At 47.3% G+C, this 22,982-nt stretch overlaps 1 protein-coding gene and 1 long non-coding RNA gene across 7 annotated transcripts in view; one reads left to right on the plus strand and one right to left on the minus strand.

The window, feature by feature from the left end:
* Positions 1–5,887, minus strand: LRATD2 (LRAT domain containing 2). 2 transcript variants are annotated; one of them, XM_059395157.1, is made up of 2 exons: positions 5,326–5,887; positions 1–4,806 (listed from the first exon to the last, which is right to left on the minus strand). In XM_059395157.1, exon 2 carries the CDS (start codon positions 4,711–4,713, stop codon positions 3,763–3,765), a length of 951 nt encoding a protein of 316 aa, XP_059251140.1. In that variant the 5' UTR covers positions 4,714–4,806; positions 5,326–5,887; the 3' UTR covers positions 1–3,762. The 2 variants fall into 2 exon arrangements, with proteins under 2 accessions (XP_059251140.1, XP_059251139.1); XM_059395156.1 differs by having other exon boundaries at positions 5,340–5,886.
* LOC132014300 (uncharacterized) overlaps positions 5,819–22,982 on the plus strand; it is a 27,901-nt gene continuing 10,737 nt past the window's right edge. For all 5 annotated transcript variants that reach the window (XR_009403278.1, XR_009403275.1, XR_009403276.1 and 2 more), the window contains exons 1-2: positions 5,819–5,906; positions 17,498–17,633. This is a non-coding gene — a long non-coding RNA (uncharacterized LOC132014300). The remainder of the gene's footprint in view (positions 5,907–17,497; positions 17,634–22,982) is intronic.

The raw sequence follows: 22,982 nt of genomic DNA on the forward strand, positions 1-22,982 counted from the left end.
TTCAAAAGATGTCATCAATCTTTTATTTAACTAAACACCGCCCTTCATTTTGAAGGAAATGATACAATTTCAAATCAGAACCTCCTTCTCAAGAAGTGGTATGAGAACGTAACATTGATTTAACATACATTCTTCAACAAAAATACAGTTTACACAATTCACTAGAAAATAAAATAGACATAGAATTTACCATATTAGTCAATGTAATTCTCCATGGGTCACAAAAATTACAGCTAAGAACAAAACATAGTGAACATCTGAATGAACCAGTCAAGTTTATAGTTACCATGATTTAAAAAAAAAAAAAAATTCACAAATGTAACTTCCCAAACAAAACCATTTGAAGACCGTGATTATAGATTTTATTCTAATTTATTTTTTAAAAAATGGTTAGACAATCACATTAATATCAAGAGTCTTCGACACAGTGGATTCCATTTTGTTAAGAAAGAAAAAAATAGAAAACGGTTAGTCATTAATTTTCTTCACTCTCCGTAGCATATGTCGTATAAAATTAAAGTTTTGCTTTCAAAAATATGTTTCCACGTGGTTGTCGTGTTGTCTAGTGCTGCTCTTAGGGCCAGAAGCACCAAAGACACGAGAAGGTTAACCACTGAAGTGTCATTTTTCATAAAAACTAAAAATTTCCTTAAAGGTCTGGTGTCAAGTCTTCTTCTATAGGCATTTTAGTGCTAAAGTCATTTTAAATTACATGTGGAATAAAAGCTACAAAAAGTACGAGTTCTTTCGATACAAAAAGTTGTGTAGCTGATGTTGCGGGCTCCTTTGACATACATAAGCAGTCTCAATAAAATATTTGCTCAAGTAAGAAAATAGAATTTGTTTCATTACGTTTAGTAGGTGTTCCAGTCCGGGGTCTTTCTTATCCCTGCCACAGCTTCCGAAGAACGTTAGAATCAATTTTTCTTTCAGAGAACATACATAATTCACAGTACAAAATAGTTCTAAAGTCTTATTCCCAAGGAGAAACAAAAATTATTAAATATATATATATATTTTTTAAAGTGCCAGATGTAGCCGTAGCCTGGACATTGAAAACTCACTTATCCGCAACACTGCCACCTTGAGGAAAGAGCTGCACTGACGGCTTCCCCTTGCTTGCAGCCTCCGTTGTTGGGCTGTCGATTCACGTTAGAGCCTCAGAGAGCCCTAAGACAACTTCCAATGGAATCATTCTTCGTATTAAATACTTCACACCTCCGGTAGCCAGTAAAAATACTTGCATGAATTGGGAAAGCAGTCTCTGCAGTGGGTGGACTTCCTCTTCTAGTTCATTTTCAGAAACCTCTTCTCTAGAGGCAGAATACTACTACTGGTGTGGATTAAGAGTTCTTCCTTCAAGTGGAGACTTCCCACAAGGAGCAGTTCCTTTGTAACAAGACAGTCACTGGGGTACCTCCATGTGACCAAGGACATTCACTTTTTAACTGAGGGCAAAGGAGGCCACCAGAGATAGGGGGGCGGAGAGCTAAGCTGGCTAGCCAGCCCAGAACTGCTGGACCGGCATCCCCGCTCGCTGTCTGCATACTGGTCTTTCAACTACCATGTTAAGCAAACAAAACAAAACAAAATAAAACCCAAATCTGTTGGATATCTGAGGCTCTCCCCAATGTCTTTTACCTTGATTGGCTTTTCCATGAACAAGAGAATATAAACATGAAGCTGAGAGCATACTACACATGAAAACTACATCTATATTTCCCACAGGTGACAGACATCTCTCTCCAAAGTCCCAGACTAGGGTTGAGTGTGGTTCATCTTTAGCAAAGGGACAGGACCTGCTTGGTGATCCTTGTGAGAACAGGGAACATAGCTAATGCCCCTAAAATTAAATTATTTCATATTGAGGTGCTACGACAGTCTAGGCTTTTAAAAATTATGGCATCAACTTCCAAGTTTGAAAAAAGTATACAAGGAAATCCTTCAAGTCTTGTTGCAGGAGTTAGAAATCCCCACGGAGAAGGCCCAAGGATGTCCACAGCAATATAGGACAACTCAAATAGGATTCCATTCCAACTTTAATAATTCCTTCAAAAAAGGACTTGCTCAGTGTCCTCTAAAATGACTCCCCAAAGAAAGGAAAACTTCACGAAACTTTTGGGACGGAATTAGCAATGTCAATCTGAGGCAAAGCAGCACTGTGAAATCAAGGACACACATCAACCAAGGGCTCGCCTAAAGACAAGAGATGGGCTGTAAAAATTTCTAGAAGCCCCACAGTACAGGAAACAAGATCAGTGGCAGACCCAAAGAGTACAGGCCAGCCTGCTGCGACAGATCTCACAACCACCAACCTGTGCCTCAGGACTGTCACCAGACTCGGTGCTGACTCTACCAGGTGGCATTTAATTTGTGATGGCTGTTACCCCTCTTAATTGCAAAATCACTCTGAAGGCGGGGGCTGGGGGGTTCTCCAAGAAACAAAGAGACTGCTGCAGTGTAACAAGACTTAGCGTCTTGATTTAAATTGCATGAGGTGTGGCTAGCAAAACAAACACCTTATCACTGAATAGACCTCAAGCCTAAGATTTTATCACCCGCAGAAAAAAAAAGTGAGTGAGGGGGATGGGACCGGAACCCAGGAGGCCAAAAAAAAAAAAAAAAAGAAAGAAAGAAAGAAAGAAAGAAAATCACAGGCCCTATAGTTTTCAAAAGGTTACCTTCACTGTTCAGGAAGGGGGTTAGGTGATGGGTGAGAAATTAACTAATTTCTGCCAGGGCAATTCCATCTGGCTGCTTCTGTAGTGAATACTTTATGGGGTGGCAGGAGCCAACCCCGTGTGACCTGCGGATGAACACAGCCCAGCAGGTTTAATTAGATCAGAGACACAAAGGGCCATTCCCTCCTTTCATAACAACGGGGATCCAAGCGCCTACACCAAAGCAGGCCAGAAACAAAGGCGGCAAAACAGAATCATAATTGAATCCTTCCCCTGGCTGGCCCGTGACAATGATTTACTTGGAACCTGGGAAGTGGTGGCTCAAACAGGAGGGAGCAGGAGACTCCCGCCAGAAGCCAGCTCTAGAAGATGAATTACCTGGGGGTGGGGGGCGAGGGGGAGGTAGCAAAGTCTTTGTTTTGTTGCCCAAGTTGACCCAACTATTTATTACACCTCACAGGGGGCTGCTGGGTTGTGGTCTGCTGCTCCCAGACCCAGGCCTGGTCTCTCCAATCTTACACCCCAGCAATCACCCGGGCCTCCCACATCCCACACACAGCCCTGGGGGGGGGGGGGTGGAGGTAGCAGATCTGCGGCTGCCGGTGCTTGGCAGGGCGCAGCCACAAACCCTCCCAGGCCTCCGTACAGGGCCCCCTCCAAGGCCAGGGGAGGAGAGGAAGCAGGAAGGAGGCAAGGGCGGCACAGGTACTCTGAACTTTCCTCCACCCCCGAGGGCCTAGGAAGGGTCGATTTTGGACCCAGGTACAGCAAAAATGAAGTGTCAGACAAGTCCACCATTTGGCCCACGTCAGAAAGGAAGACAGATCCAGAGGACAGGCAAGAAGTGACCCACCCCCGCACCGGCCCCAGTGCTCCTACCTGCTCCCTCTTATTCCTCTGTCCAGGGTAACACGCTCAAGCCACAGCTGGCTGCACATTTTGCCAACTCTCCTTTTTTCCAAATGGCCCAGGAGCCCAGATGGGGCCTGGAAGGTACTGAAGGAGGGAGTGAGAGGAGTCAAGGGGGAGCGGCGGCTGGTCCCAAAGGCTCCCTCTCAAGACTCCGCACTCAGCTCGCCTCTCAGTGCACCGCCGCCTCCCGGGCCTCATCCTCCCGTCCCGGCGCCGGGGGGCGCCCCGGAGGCGGCGTAGTCCGCGCCGCGTCGCTGTCGCCCTCGTCAGGCTCGGCGGGATGCAGGTGCGTGGCGAGCTCTTGCAGCACCGCCGCGCGCCCGATCTGGTCGTTGCGCCGCTTCTCCATGATCAGGTCCTCCAGGCTCTGGAACTCGAGCGTGTGGCTGCGCTGCGCCGAGAGCTGGATCTGCAGCCGGTAGGGCTGCTTGCCGATGCGCAGCTCGCCGCCGATCTTGAACTCGCGCTTGCCGTAGCGGCACCAGGCGGCGAAGCTCTCCGAGTTGCGCCAGCTCAGCTCGCGCTCCTTGGCGCCCACGTGTGCCAGAGCGTTGCGCACCACCGCGCCGGGGCTCAGCGGCTTGTAGCGGTACAGGTCGTTCACCACGCGGCCGCGCCGGCCCTGGCTCGCGTCCGTCAGGAAGCTGTTGCTCACCTCCAGCCGGTGCAAGTGCACCACCTGGAAGTTGCCCACGTAGACAGCCCAGTGCGGGTACTGTGCCTGCGACACGAACTCCACCAGGTCGCCAGGCCTGCACTTGTTGAGCAGGTTCTCGGGCGTGTAGGTGCTCAGCGCCGCGGAGCCCGGCGCGAAGCTCTTCTGGTAGATGCACTCGTCGCGGTAGAACACGGAACACTCCACCTCGTGCAGTCGCGGGTCGTAGGGCTGCGGCGGCGGCAGTGGTGGCCCGTCCCCGCCGTCGGGCAAGCCGTCGCCGCCGCCGCCGCCGCCATCCGGCCCCTGGGGCGGCGGCTGCGGCTCCACGTCCTCGTCGTCGTTGGAGAAGATGTAGGAGACCCCGATGCGGGGCCCATCGTCCCGGTCCACGCCGGTGGGGTCGGCCGTGGGAACTTCCTTATAACTTAGGTGGGTCAGTTTCTCCACCTGGTTACCCATCATGCAGCAGATACACGTTCACACAGCCGAGAGGCGAGAAAGCGAAACCACCACTAGGGTCATTGGCACGGGTCCCCGGACAGGGGCGGAGACCACCTGTTGGGAGAGGAAAGCAAGGAAGCAATGTAGGAGCCCCTCCATGAAAAGGATTTCATAAAAGAAGGAAGGGCTGGGAGCCGAACACCTGGAGCCATTTTACAGGGAAGCTCGGATATGGTGAGCCTTTCCTCATTTCTCCACCTCTAGGGTCACGGTCTCAGGAGGCAGGGCAACCCTAGCTCTACCCCGCCCCCAACACTACACCTCGCCCGGGCAAACGCCCATTGCATCAGCAGCTCCTACCGCTTCCGCCGGCGCCCTACCTGCCAAGCCCAGGCAGGAGGGGGAAAGAAAAGAAACTTTACTCCAATCCCCTTTTCTTAACCTTCCTTTCACCCCAGGGTCCGAACGGCCCCCGAGACGGCTCCCAAGCCTCCATCCTCGGGGAAACCGGCGGAGATCTCCCAGCTCGCCCGGTGCAGGTGAGCCGCCCTACCTGGCTCACCTGCGGCGCTTTCTCCTTCCTTCTCGCCCGCCCCTCCCCCGCGCGCTCGCCCGCCCTTTGGTTCGGGTTACCTGCGAAAACTCACCCGCAGAGAGGTGGCGGCCTTGGGGAATTGGCTCCCTCCCCCCAGCCGCACCTTGAGACTTCTACGGTGAGTTTGCAGGTGTGGGATCCGCAATCCCTCCTCTCCGGGCGCCGGTGGCAGCAAGGCTGGGCAGAGGGGAGAGAAGCATGTCTTGCCCCCGCGGGTACGTAGCGCTCCAAGACTTGAAGGTGGGGAGCAATGCCTGTTTACACCGCACCCCTTCCTCCTGCTGGGGCTGCTGCTCCCCCTCAACCTGGTCTCGGGGGAGGTGGGGCTCGAGAAGGCGGAGAAGGAAACAGCCTTGCTGCCCGGCGGCGGCAGCTCCCGCTCGGACCCGGCGAGCAACAAGCGCCGGAGCGGGAGGGACGGGATTGTAGATCCGGCTCCAGGCTCTCCGGGCGGGAGCGCAGCCCCTGGCATTTAAAGAGACAGACGCTTGCTCCCGGAGCCCAGGTCTTTCCCACACGGCGCAGAGCCTCCGGGATCCCCGCCCCCTCCCCGCCCACCAGGTCCGCGGAGCTCCGCCCAAGCCACGCCCCCGCGCCGGAGCTGATTTAAATCCTGCTGGTGAGTAATCAAGGGCGGGCTTCCTGGTACCCTAAACGACGGGGTCTGCGCTCGCTTAAGGGAATCCCACTTGCCTTCTTAGAACCGGGGCTTGCTCTGGGAGGTCCTCGATGCTTGCTCAGTTCGTATTTTTCGGAGCTGATGGCTTTAAAAGGACTTTGGGAGGCATACGCCCCCTGCCAGTGTAGAGATGAGAGAGGGAATGAGTTTTGGCGTTTGTTTTGTTCCCCCTTCGCCTCTCCCCTCCCCCCCCCCCGCCCCCCGGAGACCTGGAGAGAGACGAATAGTCACTAGGTAGTAAACAGACGTTTGCTCTTTTCTTTTCTTTCCTAGAATGTATTTCTTACCAAAGGTCGCAGAAAAGAATTTTTTACTGGGACAGCCGGAGAAGCGTTTCAGTTCAGAGGTGTTTCTGGAACGAGTGCTGTGAAACTTTCCGGTGGGGGGAAAAGTTCACAGAAAGGAAACAGTATAAAACAGAACCAAGTCTTAGTTGCTGGCTTGCTTCCAAGCCCTGCGCTCTGTTTTAGTACATGTCCCTGGAAGTTAGCACAAAGTAGATTTCATAACCTCTTGTTTCAAGAGTTACCAGGTCGCCTGGTAGTTAGAGGAAGCATTTGCTCTCATTGTTTTTCTTGAGAATAGGGGATGTAGGGATTATCTAATTGACCTTAAATTAGGAACAAATTTGCTGAGGCCTCTGGTGGATGTATTTCCTTGCTGACTTACAGAAGAAGTGACAGGAGAGGAGTGTTGCCTATTAACCTCATCACAAGGGGACACTTGCTCCCACCAACCTGATTTTGCTTTTTCATTTTTTGTATTTGCCTGTGTGTGTTTTGCTTTTCCCTTTATTTTGTTCCTTACCTAAGAGGCAGGTTACCTTAGTGTTGTCTTTTAAAAAACAATAGATTGGAGTGGGGGTGGAGCTCAGGCATTCACTGGAACACCAGACTAATTTGTAGTGGAATTAAGAATGCAACTTAAGACCTCTTCTACCCTGTTTTCCGTCACTGTTTCTTTTAACTAAAATTTTCCAGGTAACACTATTATTTATTCAGTGTGCATACCAACCAGTGGAAACAGAAATATACTAACACTACTGCGATCCTTTTTAGTTTGAGAGGAAAAAAAAAAAAATCAATCTACTTACGTACTTTTGAGCCCGAACAATCAATATTGGCAGGGCTGTGATAGAAGTTAGTCCTTCAGCAAGTCCAAGATCACAGTATAAGTTAGGCCAAAAAAGAGACTTCTGTGTGCCTGCTGTGCAGACGAAATTAAAATATTTTCTAAACAGCCTCAGGCACGTTGAGGTGCTGCTGTTACCTGAATGCTGTGTGTCACCACCATGTGAGCTCATGGAGGTACCCATTTTACAGAGAGGGGTTAGGCTTACAGAGGGAATGGTGAGTCATTCCATGTCTGTTAGCTTGAGAAACCTTTGTGGGGGGTGTCAGTAGCAGTAGACCACTTTGCCCCAGCTGGTACTGGGTACGGTGGCTGGGGATGGGAGAAACCACAGAAGGACAGGGAGGTAGAACAGTTTGCTTCCAGCACTCTGGGACAAAGATCTAATGAGGAGGAAACAACACCTACTTGTCTAGGTGCCTGTCCCCTTGTCTTGAGGAGCTGCGTTCCGGTTATGTGATCATGGCTCAACAGCATTTCTTGAATTGAGCAAAAAGTCTCAGAGGAATCAGGTTCTGAGTCATTTTTATATCCCAATGCTTGGTAGGTAATAAGTGCTCAATAAGTGCTTGATGAAGGCTTTAGCAGTATACTGGGCCATATTGATAACCTGCCTCCTGCATAGCTTCTTCCATTAATTCCTGATTAGGGCCCAACCTCCATCCAGTCACCTGGGGCTCTTGATCGGTCAGAGGTTATATAAGTGCTCTCAAGCATTCTTTGCTCATCTCAAATAATCGTTTAATGAATTTAAAGTTAAATTAGCTGTCAACCATCTGGAGCCTTGGGAAGTCTCAAAGTTAGATTTTCAACTTTATTTGAAAAAGGTAACTATGTAAGCCCATCAGGCCCACATTCTGTGATGGCAACAAGGAGCTAGAACTAAGCAGCCATTGCCTTGGAAATGAGGTGTACTCCAGCTGGCCCCCATCCCATCCTACCCACCTCAACTACCCTAGTTCCTTGGCTGGCCTGGGGAACCTCTGTGTTGGCTATCTCTGATCTCTCTGTTGGCCATTCAAGTTCTATCCTACACATTGTATCACTTGATTGTATGTAATTCAGCCCTTGGTCAAATACCACTTGGTATTATTCTTTAATTCATGTATTTAAAATGTCATTTTTAGAGAGAGCTTGATTCAAAACATATTTCTTGAAGATGTACTAGGTACCTACTTGTCTTATATACCACACATTCATTCTACAAATTCAACAGGCAGCATGCTAGGTTTTAGAGGTATTCATGTCCCCATGAGGCTCTGTGTAGTGGAGGAGACAGATAAATAAGTAGACTTCTTAGGACAGTATGACATGTCCCGAAAGAAGGGGAAGTAGAGGATGCCCAGGGGAAGTTTGAAGGCATGTGGGCACAAGTAAATTCCCAAATGCCTGCCATCAGGGGTGTTGGACTCCTGAGGGAGACACAACTCTAGATTAGTAATGACAACTGCCAGTGAGTTCTTGATTCTGTTAGTCTGTTCAGTTCAGAGAGGCCAGGTGGCAAGTGGGATGATCTCACAGGTCCCCTTGACTTTAAGCTTGTGTTCACAACCACTTTGTTTTAGGTAGAGACAAACACATTCTTTCAGATTTGGCAAATACTTGAGTTTGGATGGTTTTAGTGTCTTCCAGAGATAAAGACAAGAACACAGTAGACAAAGTCCTTTCCCTTATGGCATTTATACGTTGATAGGAGGAGGCAAGTGGCAAAGAAGTCAATGAAGAAGAATTTGTGAGAGAGACAAGAGCCATGAAGAAATTAAAATAGGGGGACGCCTGGGTGGCTCAGTTGGTTAAGCGGCTGCCTTCGGCTCAGGTTATGATCCCAGCGTCCTGGGATCGAGTCCCACATCGGGCTCCTTGCTTGGCGGGGAGCCTGTTTTTCCCTCTGCCTCTGCTGCCATTCTGCCTGCCTGTGCTCGCTCGTGCTCTCTCTCTCTGGCAAATAAATAAATAAAATCTTAAAAAAAAAAAGAAATTAAAATAGGGTAATGGGATTAACTATGGCTGGGTGGTGGGGGTGGTGGTTTGTCCTACTTTGGGTAAGATGGCCAGAGATGGACTCCTGAGAAAGAGAAATTTAAGCTAGCACTGGGATGAGCTGGCCTTGGCATTCCCTCTGTATTCCCAACCAAGATGGGAAGGAATTGGGATGCTCAGGAATAGGAAATCAGCCAGTGAATGAGGGCTTGGGATGGGAGGTGCAGTCGGAATGGTAGGAGGCTTTGAGGTCCGAAGGTCCTCAAGCTGGCTGCCCTTGGAAAATGGACTGGAGAGGAAGCAGGTCTGGTAAAAGGCCATGCGGTAGGAGGGAAGGCATTCTGCACCAATGGAGCCTGGCAGACAAAGGAGGAAGCCCGCCCCTGAAGGCACCATCCCCCCCAAGAGCAGCCTTTCGCTGGAGACCTGTTCCTTGGATTGGGATTCTCAGCCACACTGTCCCTTCATCCCCCCAACCCAGCAATGACCCAAGTGTCACATCCCACACACCTCCTTGGAGGAGACGTTCAATAAAAGCAAGCTGTGTTGAATGCCAGTTAGTCATTCTCCCAGTCTTCTGTCCAAAGCAGTGGGGAATAATCGAGAATCGACATTTCTACCTGACAGGGCACTAGCCCTGACTCTGCAGGTGCTGTCATTTGAATGGCTCACTCCAAGAATGTACAAAACAGGTGCACAAGGGCAGAATTATCTGATTAGGCAGTCTGGAACTCTGCCTGGTCCCCGGGGTTGGGCCCCAGGCTCCCCATGGCGGCAGATAGCTAAGTGAATTTGCTGGAAAACAGGTTCCTTCATACCTCCTTGTATTGGGAAACTCCCACACTTACCTGCGACTGTTCCCCACTGCTGGGGGTTTTGTTGAAACTGTAGGAGATGTGCAGTAGCAGAATGGAAACAGGTGATGTGGGCTGATATTCTGTTTGCCAGGGGCATGACCTTGGAGTCTGTCTTCTCCATTTGGCCCCCTTCCCCAGTCTCTAAAGTAGGGCTGATGATATTGCTTGTCTCACTTGTGAATCCTCCAGTGAGACGGTGTACCTGGAAGCAAGCTAGAAATCCTGAAGCCTATGGAGACACCAGGCATTATTCACACAACGTGTAAGAGCCAGACGATGATTTCACTATGGGGAGGAAAAAGCCAGCCATTGGTTGTGGGCCCGGTCTTCCTAAATTTCCATACAATCCTGTTTTTTTGGTTTCCCAGATAAGCCCCCAAAGGCCTAGGGATAGGCATCCTGCCGACTGGAACAGGACAAGCTGGCTTCAAATCCAAATATGGCTGATTCCAAGTCTACTTTCCCCACTGCCTCCAGCAGGCTCAGGGGCACCAGCAGACATGGGCCAGTCCCTGGACCAGGGGGCTGGTGTGTCTTCTGGATGTAGAGTGACCAGCTCGTCCTGGTTTGCCTGGGACTACCCTGATTTTAGCATGCCCTGGGCCATCTGGGACAGTTGGCTGCCCTACACAGGCACTTCCCCATCATGGTCATTGCCCTCTCTGGAGCATTGCTGGGGGTGGGGCGTGGAATGGAGAGGAAAGGGAAGCCAGGTGAGGCAGGTGTTTTAGCTCACAAAGGGCCCCCATCTCCAGCTGACGTGACACATACAGCAGCAACTACATACGCAGACAGCAAATAACCTGCTTTGGGCACATATTCTTTTTTCTTTCTCTTTTTTTAATCAGATGCTTCCCAGGAGGTGAAGACTGGGCCTCTCTCTCCTCTGAGAGCTGGTGGCATGCAACTACCCTCCCCACCTTCTCAGCCTGGCTGTCTTGGGCTTTAAAACCTGCATAAAGACTTTTGCCCTTTAACTGAATTATTCCTTGACCTTCAGATTAAGGAAGGAATCACAGAGGCTGCTCAGCAGCATCCTCCCCCCCCCCCCCGCCCCCAATTTATTTATTTGACAGAACAAGCAGAGGGAGAAGGATAGGGAGAAGCAGGCTTTCCGCTGACCAGGGAGCCCAGTGCCCCCAGGACCCTGGGATCGTGACCAGAGCTGAAGGCAGAGGCTTAACTGACTGAGCCACCCGGGCGCCCCTACTGACTGCGATCCTTTTCCTCGGCTTCTGTATTTGACTTGCTTTTTGTCTCAGGCAGGCTGGGCCAGAGCTAGGCTGCCCTGTGGGTGGGCATGGAGAGGAGATGCCCTGAGAAGGGGTCTGGGGCTGGAACGCCCACACCAAACCATTAGCTCTCCATCCCTTCGTCCTGTGGCTAACTTGTGAGGAGCCTTTTAATCCTTTTCTAGAAGAGGACTCACCAGTGGGAAAACACGGAGGCCTGTCCCCTTCGATCCTTGCTGTTTTGGGAGGCCCCTGACAACATACTGTTGATGCTGAACGGGAGAGTTTGATTTGTGCTCGGGAGTCTGAGCTTGTAGCTGGGCTCCTGCATGAGCCTCATGAAAGATGCATTTCACCAGGCGGTTCCAGGGGAGAGACCGGCTTAAATTACAGCTCTATAAATCCAAATATTGGCATATCTGCAAATCCAAATGTAGAGATTTCAAAAAAAGTCTAAATTGTAAGAATCTTATTTTGCACTTCTTGTGCAAAAAAAGGGGAGGGTGAGATATTTAGAGAGGAGACAGGGCTGTCAATAATGAGAAAAGCTTCAGCGCGGCAAACCCAACCTCCTTTTCTTTCCTTGGGCATTCTTCATGCTTCCAGGGAAGGAGAGCAGACATGAGGGAGGAAGACAGCATTGTTCAGCATGGCTTTCTGCAGGACAGATTAGGGGGGGCTATCCACCCAGGATTGGGGGCATGAGACTTAACAAATCTGGTTGGTCAATTTCTGTCTGCTTTCCCCAAGCCACTTCTAGGCCTGGGACCAAGGGAACCTCATGGGGACACTTACCCCACTGTAGGCTCTGCACAACCCAGCAGCCTCTAGCAATCCCAAGAGACTATGAGCCAAGCCAGGTCACTGCTTTGCTCAAAGCTCCCTTGTCGCTCCCCCATCATTTGGGGAAGGGCCCAAATCCCTCAAATGGCCCCCAAAGCCCTGGCCTGTCTTCCATGTTACCTCTCTGATACCCCCTCACTCACATCTCCAGACAACGGGCCCCTTGCTGTTCCTCCGCTATGGTGGCCATGCTTCTCTCTCACAGCCTTAACATTTGCTATTCCTTCTGCCTAGAACACTTTTCCACCAGATAACTTCATGGTGTGCTAAGTCTTGACTCAGATGATAGCTTCCTGGTGAGCCTTCCTTGGCAACACTATTTAAAATTCCAAACGTCCTCCCATATATACTCCTTATTCTTCTTTGCTGTTCAGTTTCTCTATCATTTATTCAACTCACTGACTACCTTTTAGGATTCTATATTATTTCATTTATTACCTTTCCTAATTAGAGTATAAGCCCTACAAAGTCAGGGATTCTTGTTTTGTTCATGGAGGTATCCCTCGCTCCTAGAACAGTGTTTGACACATTTTAGGATTATTCTTAATTTAGAGATGAGAAAATTACTTTAAAAATTTAACACATGCCTGTGGTGTGCCAGGAATTATCCTAGATAGTTGAATTTCAGAGGGGTTAAGAAGTGGAGGCCGGGTTAACACAGCTAAATTCACCAAGAAATTATAGATCTGCTGTGTTCAATACGGTAGCCACTAATTTTGTGTGGCTGTTGAGCACCTGAAATGTAGCCAGTCTGAAACGAAATGTGTTGTAAATGTAAAATGCTCAACAATTTTACAATATGGTAGGAAAGTAAAGTATCTTACTAATTGTTTCCAAGTGATTGCACATTAAAACTATAATATCTTAGATCTTTTGGGTTAAAACATAATTTTAGAGATCCAGGACACCCACCATTAACATTACCTCACATGTTCTACTCCCTACCAATGAAGTGACCTCCTGAGAGGTGTTTGGGGACTTATAGAAGACATGCTTATAAAGAGTTCAAATTGACCTGATAATTCTATTTCTTTTTGTCAGTCAGCAAGAGAGGTGGGGGCCTGGCTTTATGCTTCAGTCCCACTGAAGTCCCAACACTTTCCGTGGGTTGGCTGAGGTGGGTTTCTGAGTCTTTGAGCTTAAGGATTATACCTCAAATGATGAAGAATTCATGCAAGTGGTAATAAACAACTAAGATAGTAGCAGCTAACATCTGTGAAGTGCTTCCTATAAATAACACCATTCCAGGAGTTTTATGTGTATTTACTCATCTAAGCCTCACCCGTGAGCTGGGCTTTATTATCCATAAGCATCTTGCCCGTGGCAACACAAATAGTGATTTGCAGAGTCAAGAATCAGACACGAGATAGTGCCACGGAGTAGGGGTGACCTCCACCACCCTGCTGGGCCAGACAGTAACCAATATGGCTGAGTTCCTTAGTCTTCATATGCCACATTCCATCTTCGCATTCATTCACGAAGCTGACTCCTAACTACCCTTCCGGCCTCATGTCCTCCCAGTTTCCCAGTTGCGCACTCTGTACGGCCCAGCTGCGCCAGTCCTTGGTTTCCTGTCCACGCCAAGCATGTGATTACCTCAGACCTTGATATGTCCATTCGCTGGGCCTGGAGTGTTCTGGAGTTCCACTCTTCAGAAAGTTAAATCCTCTGTATTATTTATGCCTCCAATTAAGTCAAGTCCTCAGAGGGGGTTTTGCTAACGAGTTTATTACCCACCTTGACCTTCCTCAGCGCATTTGTTTCCTATGAAGCATTTATTACAATAGTAATTGCATTTGCTTCTTTCATCGCTGCCCATGTCTCAAGGAGGGTGGACTGACGTGTCACCATTACATCCCCTATGTCCTTTATAGTGTCATACACATGGTAGAAGCTTAACAGTTATGCATGGAGTAAACAGACCCTTCTTTGGATGGGCCTGATATTCTCATTTTTGTGACTCAGGAGAAGCATTTCTTGAAAAAGTGATTTTGAGTTTCAAGTATGTGTTCCGTTCTCAAAACGAAGGTATAGAATGGAATCAGAAAGAAGCTGGTGGAGTAAAGTGGGTCGAGGGGGGGAACAGAAAAGGGGGAAAAAAAAAAAAGGAAGTCAGTAAGGACCTATTCAGGGGAACAGATATCAAGAAAGGATTTTGCTAAAGTTCATGGCATTGGGGGTTGATGGCCGCTTGAGTGAATGAGTGAGTTATCTGATGAGACTGCAGGAGCAAAGGTTGGGATCCACTTCTCCCTCTACACAGGGAGGACTTAACCATGGGCTAGCCCTGCCCTGGACTCTGTGGCTGGGGGTGAATGTGCACCACTGCTCATAGCACTCAGCGGCTGTGTCTGCCCGTCCTGTACCAGGCATCCTTACTGAATGCCAGTTTGTGCCATCCAGCGTTCTCACGTGCTGTGCAAAGGGGCCAAAACCTGATCCTTGCCCTCTAGATGCTCAGGCCTCCATCACACCAACCAGCATCTACTGAACAGCTTAGGAGATGTTCAGTAAGCATTTTTTAAGGAATGGATTAATGAATGCATAGAATTAAGCCTTTGTCTTAAGAACCCTAAAAGCAGTTGGAGATGCCAGAAAAGGGATATTTAGAGACTGAGCCAAAAGGATAAGTATATAAGTTATGTTTACCAAGCTTTTGCAAATTGGAGAAGCTATAATCACTCTGTACATAGCTCCTGTAGGGGAGGAAACAATTTTTCTCTGTCTTAGGTTCATTGGCTGGAGTCCTCAAATTAGACTAGCAAATGACAGATTAACAAGAGAAAAACAAATAAAAGCTTATTAATGTGTGTATCACACACATATAGAGGAGCCCTTGCTGATGAGTAGATCAAAAGTGTGGTTGCAACTTGGGCTTTTTTGCATTTTAGCAAAGTGCAGTAATTTTGTAGAGAAGTGACAAGACAAAGGCCTTTGAACTTCTAGGGAAAGCAAATTGTGGGAAGGCAAATATATGGGGAAACTAATGGTAAACTAATGGAAATTTCCTCTATGCCATCTTATCTCCAATGGTACAGGAAGTGTGGAAGGGGGCACCTTAACAAGGGGCATTTATTTATGTTCTGTCTTCAGGCAGAAGGGGAAGGACAGAGAGCTTTTCTTGTATCTGCTTCTGCTCAGTTGCCTTCAACTTAAATTAATCCATGTGCCAAAGCAATGCCTTTTGGGGTAGCATATTATGCTACTCTTCACTGTGAACCAGCAGAAAGATAAAGTCTTGTCTCTTGAGATAGCAGGAGAATTCATTCTGTGCTAGGTACCTTGCTATTTGTAAACATTACCTGGTTGACCCTTCCTATAACCTCACAGGGCAGGTTCTGTTATGATTCTAATACCCATATTACTGCTGAGGAAAGTGAAACAATAAAGTGGCAAATCAGCCAACCAACAGGATATGGACCCAGCCTCACTGGACCGAGGTCCCTGGTGCTCCAGCCACTGATTTTCCCACTGATGTGACCAACAACAGGAAGGGGCTTCTTGGCAAAGTGCAAAGGCAAAGGCAAAGTGCAGCCATTAGCTGTTTCTCCTCTTCCTCCTCCTCTATGTGGGCTTCCACCAGAGCATCTAGCTCAAGGGTATCAGACCAGTCTTAGGCTTCAGCACACCCATACTGATTTCAGAGACAGACAGATAGAAGATGGCCCCATAAGGAAAAGGAACCTGAACTCTCTGTATCTAGATATCCCAGGGAGAGGGAGAAAGAAACAAGCTGGGGTCCCTGACTAATTTGACAAATGAATTTATTACTGAGGGAAGGTCTGAGTCATTAGACTTTTGGGGACATGCCAACTATGGATTTCAGTGTGCTGTACTGAATCATTACATCCCTGTAAGCACTTAAACACGACACCAACAAAACCTGAGCATGAAGAAGTCTGCCATTTTGGTGAGGTCAGAAAGATTCCTGTTCCCACCTGGCAAATTTCCTTCACCTAGTGATTTACAAATTCCTGCCCCAAAGAGTCAAGGGCTTGATCAACATTTACCAATAATGTCCTCAGCTGCTTTCCTTCCGTTGTCCACAAACCTCAGAGGCTCTTGCCTTCTGAGTCTTTATGTAAATGAGTTACAGGCAGAATCTAACAACCCTTAACTAGGAACACTCCACCTTGAGCATCTCTCCTTAGCTGGCTTTCTGCTTAACTGAAGGTTAAATAAAACCTGCCTTGTTTTATGCCTTATTATTGAAAATCTTTCTAAACTCTGTTAGTTCACCTATCTGCCTAAGTTTCTGCAGTGCAGCCGAATGAAAATAATTACATTTTTGCTTGATGATCAGACATCTTGCAGTGCCTTGGGGCACTGTTCTTGCCTAGTGGTTAGGATTAAAATTTCACTTTTGTTGCAGACTTTGGTGAGAAATTGGGTGCCAACTTTTCTAAGTTGAAAAGAAATTAATTCAGTTTTGTTGAGAGAAATGCATCCTCTTGCCTTCCCAATGCCTAGGAGAGTGTCAGGAGCATTTTCTTGAAAATGCAGATGGAGTCAATGATTGCCTGGTATGAATTTATTTATTGCAGTTCTCCCCCCCAATGATGATTGTATCTGCTCTTTACTGATTGCCAGTGATCTTTCTAAGTGTTGTGCTAAGCCCTGTGCATGCTTTATACCCTTGTTCACATGCGGTAGGTGGGCTTTCTCCTACGAAGGAAGAAAAGGAGCCTCAGAGGGGCTGAGTGAATTGGCAGAGGTTCCCAAACCAGGATGGGACAGAACAGAATTCACGTTACATGAGGGGTTTTGTGGATGGCAGCCTATGAACTGAGGCAGATGAACTGCCTCAAACCCACAAGAAAATGGAACCTATAGGAAGTGGAACAGAGGTGGTACAGACGCTCCTACACATCCTGCTCCTAGACTCCCCATTTGTGAGGGAATCAGTACAGTGTAGTAGTGTTGAGAAGTGATTTTCAAATTTTCTGTGGGGCAGGACTAGGCTGTTTGTTTTGTTTATAATTTCTAACTGCTATGTGCAATACCTTTATAAAATAATATTGATAAAATTACTAGATGAAGTAAAAATAATAAAATGTTGTACAAACCTTAACTTCTGCTACTAGATTTGAGTTACGACATTTCTAGGAGCTCACTCCCGATTTTTGTTCTTCCTTCTCTTTGGACAAGTAACAAGAGTAGGCAGGCCAACAGAGGCACTCCCCTTCCACATTATACTGCTGGGCTGGACTGCCCTCCCTTCAAATGTGGTCTTTGACCTGGCCTCATGGGCCTCACGTGGGCCTCACTTGGGAGCCAAGCCTGTGGGAAAGGCAGGATCTCAGGCTCTTTTCTGATCTGTCAGAATCTACATTTGAACAAGGTCACCAGAAGCTTCTTGTGTGTGTTAGTGCATAGGAAGCACTATCTTAGAACATAGGCTCTGAAGTCTGACGGCCTGTTGAATCAAGCTCTTACCTCTTACTTCTGTGTGACCCTGAACATCTCACTTAACCTTTCTGTGCTTCAGGTCCCTACTTTGAACAGCGCCCCCCTCTGCTGTGAACTACCATGGGCACTGTGGGGTCATACACCTGGAGGGGTAACACCAGAGAATTACACTCAGGGACCCTAGCCCTGAGCCCCATGGAGCCCTGTGCTGTAAGGTAAGGGATCTGTAGCTATTGTTGCTGTGGTTAATGACTTTTTTTTTTTTTTTTCCACTAAGCCATCCTATTTTCTTTGAGGTCTAAGGATCCAGCCCAAGGATGTTTACTTTGATGGGCACCTATCTCTTATCTGTCCGGAGGGGTCCCCTTCCCCTGCATGACCCACATTATTTAAATGACTGCTGAGGCCATTTAAAATCCACTTGGACAGATTCTTCACCTGACTCGGGACCATCTGTTCATACTAACTGTCTGGAACAGAGTGAGTCTGCAAAGGGCCCTCTAGGCTGGTAAGATCTGGCCTTCCAGGATCTCCCTGTGGCTTGGTGGATCTCTCTGGCGGCCCATGGAGCCACGGCAGTTCAGCTGGGAGAGAGGATCCTTGCTCTGCTGTAGGTGGTGGGGTTTTTGTGGCGAACGTGACCCTGGCTGTTCTCTTTCTTTTCTTCTGTTATCTCTACAGAAGAAAACCAGGGTACCCACTGGTGAGACTAACAGTCCCACGAGCTGGGGCCAGGGAAAGGCAGCAAACAAAGTGAACAGTCAGCCAAGGAGTGTTTGCCGGAGATTTACGTGGAAACCTGCTCACAGATGCAGGGCTGCTGGATTTATAACAAGGGTGGGATAATTTGTTCTTGTGTGCAAAGATAAGGGTAAACAAATTTCATGCTGTGATGTGAGCTCCTATCTGCAGAAGTCAGGAAAGATTCCCTGCCCCGCTGCCGAATGCCGTGCTTGACAAATTACCCTCCGAGGCTTATTTCTCCGGAGTCTTCATCTAGAGGTCATGCAGGGGCCTGAGTGTGAAAGGTGGAAGGACATGCCTTGTTGCAGAGGAGGGAGACTCTTGTGTTCCTGTGCATCTGGAAGCCCAGAAATGAAAGTGCCCACAGTGCAGGCTATAGGATTTGGGAAAAAAAAAAAACCTGAGAGACCCTGGGGTGCCATTGAGTAGCTCTGTGGGCTCACAGAGGAAATATGGCTGGAAATGGATATTTTCATTTCGCCCCATGCTTGTCCTTGGTCCAGCAGAGACACAGACCCTGCCCTTTATCCTGTCAACAGCAGGTAGATAAGTTTTCTGCGTTCCCAGAGTGCCTCATCACACCTCCACAGAAGGAAGCTTTCCCTGGAGTGTGGGAACTAGCTAGGTTTCTCTGCCACCCCTTCCACTTCTCATCATCTTTGATCATCTTTGTATCCCCCATGCAGGAGCTACTCTCTGTATTTGAATAATGTTTACAGAAATAGGAAAGCAAGCTAGAGTTCGGAGGGTGAACCTCTAAGAAATGTGGGAGCACCACTTAAAATCTGGCAAATGCTTATTCTGTAGTACACATTATTTGGTGTTTTGCATATATTTGTTTTATAACCCTAATTATTCTATATGTAAGTACTATTATCGCACCTTACAGGTCTTCCAGCAAGGGCTCCAGAATGAGGAAAACACAGGTCTCCTGTAGTGAACCCAGGATTAGGACTTACTACTGTTAGACATCCAAAGTCTCTTTGCCCAAGCTGATCCCAGAGTCCTGATTCCAGGGTGTGTTGCTATCCATGATCCTTTAGGGATTTCCCTGGCCCTAGGCCTGGGCCCCATTTTTCCCATCTGTAAATATGGGGAGAAACAGATTAAGATCCCATCAGTTTTTGTTAGCTAGTGTCAGGAATGCAGGAGGAGGATATGTGCCCTTAGGCAGACTGGGCTTTAAGGCTTGGGCAATGTCAAGTAAGAGTCCCCCCAGTAAATTGGATGTTGCTACACAGTCTTGGGTGTGAGAAAAGTGAACAGGGAGCCAGTCAGTACAGGGCCTTCTAGCAGCAATTCATCCCAGGGGCTGGAAGTCCAGTCTGGGACTGATGAGTGACCAGGCGGGTGTGTAACAGAGAACAGTGATTCCAAAAGATGGGTGTGGTCCTGTTTGTGTGTTTGCAGAGTAAGGCACACAAGTATTCACACTTATGCATACATGGGTACAGTCATCAAGAGAGTGTCTGCCTGTAGCCAGAGACACAGGAGACACAGAATAAGATTTTTCTACGTTGCAGATGATATCATCCAAACTCTCTGGCTTCCCCATATAGGACTCCGAAGAGCATGAAGGTCTCTTATTAATCTCCCTTTGCCCATGATTTCCATATTCTTGGTGCAGACGGTGTGTATAATATATTACATTCTGTGGAAAACAGAGAAGGTAATGTATGTGTGTGTACATACGCATATGTACACACACATATATATATCTTACTATATATATATAGTTTTTTTTTCCACGATTTTTCCATATATAGACTATTTCTTAAAGTTTATCCAAAAAGCTGGTAAGCATAGTTGTCTCTGGGTAGGGATCTAAGTGCCAGCAGTACAAAAGAGAATAACTTTGCATAATTTCCTCTTTTATAATATTTGAATCTTTTAATCATGGATATAGATTCCTTGTTCAAAACAGTAAACTCGGGGGTGCCTGGGTGGCTCAGTGGGTAAAAGCCTCTGGTCATGATCCCAGGGTCCTGGGATCAAGCCCCGCATCAGGCTCTCTGCTCAGCAGGGAGCCTGCTTCCTCCTCTCTCTCTGCCTGTCTCTCAGCCTCCTTGTGATCTCTGTCTGTCAAATAAATAAATAAAATCTTTAAAAAAAAAAACAATAAACTCAAACAAACAAAAAACTATGGTCAAGGGTCTGTCTTGCCCTCCTCAGCTGTTTCTGAATTGGTTCCTCTGAGCAGATGATTATTTCTGAGTATGATTAACTCTCTGAGTATTTAGGATATGGTTAAAGGTCATTTAGGGTTCATCGAAAAGAAGGACACTGAAGGAAGGATCCTGGAAGTGAGGAGGCCGGAGATGCCCTAGGGGGTGGCAGTTCCTCTGGTCTCAGTCTGGAAAGGCCAGACCACCGGGGCCTGACTAGTGCCAGTCATTCTAGCAAAGCGGTTAAAATACAAGGAGGACCCTCCATCTTGACACCTCGCTGAAGGGGGTGTATTTAGAAGTATTGGGGGATTTGAACTAGACTCGGGGAACTTATTTTTTATATTTGAAAGTAATTTGGGTGCATATACCAGACATTTGCTGCTGGACTGAGCTGTGGCAACAGGACTGAGATGCAGACTTTGTAAAGAGAGTCAGCTGACTTTATTTAATAGCTGCCTTGAGCCAGGTTATGGGCAGGCATTTTGCAGGTTTCATTTCATTTTAAACAATCCTAAAAAGTATGATCGCATTTTATCTGTGGACCAAATGAAGACCACAGGACGCCCCAGATATCACAGCTAATACAGCAGGATCACAATATGACACCAAATTCTCTTCGAATCAAACCCTAGGCTTTACCCTAAAGAAAAGGTGGGGAGCTTATTGTCTTACTATGTTGGCAAATATTTATCATAAAGTAGTGGCTCCAAAACACTGACTACCTCAGAATCACCAGAAGGTGTTGTTCAAACACTTAGGGATAGCCCCGCCCCCAGAGCTTGGGATTGGTAGGTAGGTTTGGGGTGGGGTCTGGAAATTTGCATCTCTGACAAGTTCTCAGGTAATGCTGACTGCTTCTGATTTGGTGACTCCTCTTTGAGAACCACTGTCCTTATTAAGAGACTGGAGTCGGATCCATAGAGCTTAGCTGGTGATTTTAGGATCCAATGTGATGGGAACAGGGCAATTTCATGCTGTTTATATTTCTTGTAGTTGTTTTCTTTGAGTTTTTCTTTGGGTTTTAAAGAAATACTTTTTGAAAACATCTACTTATCTTATTTATTTTAAGGTGAAAGAGGAAAATGCCTTTGTGTTTACATGTGAGCCAGAGAGAAAGGGGAAGCAGTGCATCTTGCATCCTATGGTATGACATGCAGAGGTGACCACAGGACTCCCCAGGGGATCAGGACTGATCAGGACTCTTCCCATCACCAGTTTCAGTTATTTTTTTTTTTTAAAGATTTTGTTTATTTATTTGACACAGAGAGAGATCACAAGTAGGCACAGAGGCAGGCAGAGAGAGAGGGAGGAAGCAGGCTCCCTGTTGAGCAGAGAGCCCGATGTGGGGCTTGATCCCAGGACCCTGGGATCATGACCTGAGCCAAAGGCAGAGACTTTAACCCACTGAGCCACCCAGGTGCCCCCAGTTTCAGATATCTAACCCATTTCTCCGAAGATCTAACTGAGCTATGTGAAACAGCTCACTTTAAGCAGGTGTCTTAAGACCATTTTTTTCTTTTTCTTCAACAAAATCAGGTATGGCATCTCTGTGATTCTTTTTTATTTTCTCTCTCTTTCTCTCTCTCTCTCTCTTTTTTTTTTCAAACCCACAATCTCAAAAGAGCTGCTGTGGCTCCAGTGATCACATCTGTATTCTAATAAGGAAGGTGGAAAGTGGAAGAGATGTGGTCTGCCTCCTCAATTGTCATATCCTTCTTAAAGGCTTCAGCTGTGTCACATAACCACATCTAGCTGCAAGGGAAATGGACACAGCATTTAGAGGTGATACATTGCCTCCCTACACAAAATCAAGATTTTTCAGTCAAGGAAAGAGGAGTGATTTGATATTAGGAATGCACTGAACAATCTCGCACAGCAGATTGGGGGAAATCTGGAAGACAGGTGGCTTCTGAGTGTCTTCTAAAGTTTTAGTTTAAATAAACATCTGTGTGCTTATGAGTCTGTGGATTGGCAACTCATGTGTGAGGTTCACATATGCTCCATGTGGTGTCCGCTGGGTTTAGTGTTGTATCTGTGACCTTAGCCAGCTGGCTGGGACAGCTGGGATCTTTGAGATATGTGGGTTCTTCTTTCTACATGGTTTCTTGTGCTACTGTCACCTCTTTACATGGTATCAGGAAGGTCCCGGGTACCCACAAGTTATTTATTGTGGAACAACAAACCACACTAAAACTTGCTGAAATAAACAGCCACCCTTTCATTTGCTACTCTTTGTACCGTCATTTTGGGCTGGGCTCAACTTGATGGTTCTTCTGCTCGTTTCTGATATCCCTCATGAGGCATAACTGGGGCCAGATGATTCATGATGGTTGTGGATAGAAGGAGACATGATTTAAGTCTACCCCATGTACCTTAAACCAAGGACTTGAATGTCCACAGGTTCTCCCTATCATGTCTGCTTTTCTCTGCATGTCTTCTTCATTGCTTTAGATAAAAGCTTTCCCTGGAGCCACAAATGCCCTCAGCTCCAGAAATCACTTTTTCAGTTTCCCAGCGAAGGGAAAAAGGCCTTTTCTCTTCAGTTCTATTCTGTATGCTCCTAGAAAGAACTCTGATTGGTCTGCTTTTGGGGAGATGCCCTTCCTGTGGCTAAGTAATTAGGATATGATTATTGGCATATCCCACTAGAAG

Source organism: Mustela nigripes, chromosome 3 (assembly GCF_022355385.1).
Source record: "Mustela nigripes isolate SB6536 chromosome 3, MUSNIG.SB6536, whole genome shotgun sequence".
Classification (NCBI taxonomy): Eukaryota; Metazoa; Chordata; class Mammalia; order Carnivora; family Mustelidae; genus Mustela; species Mustela nigripes.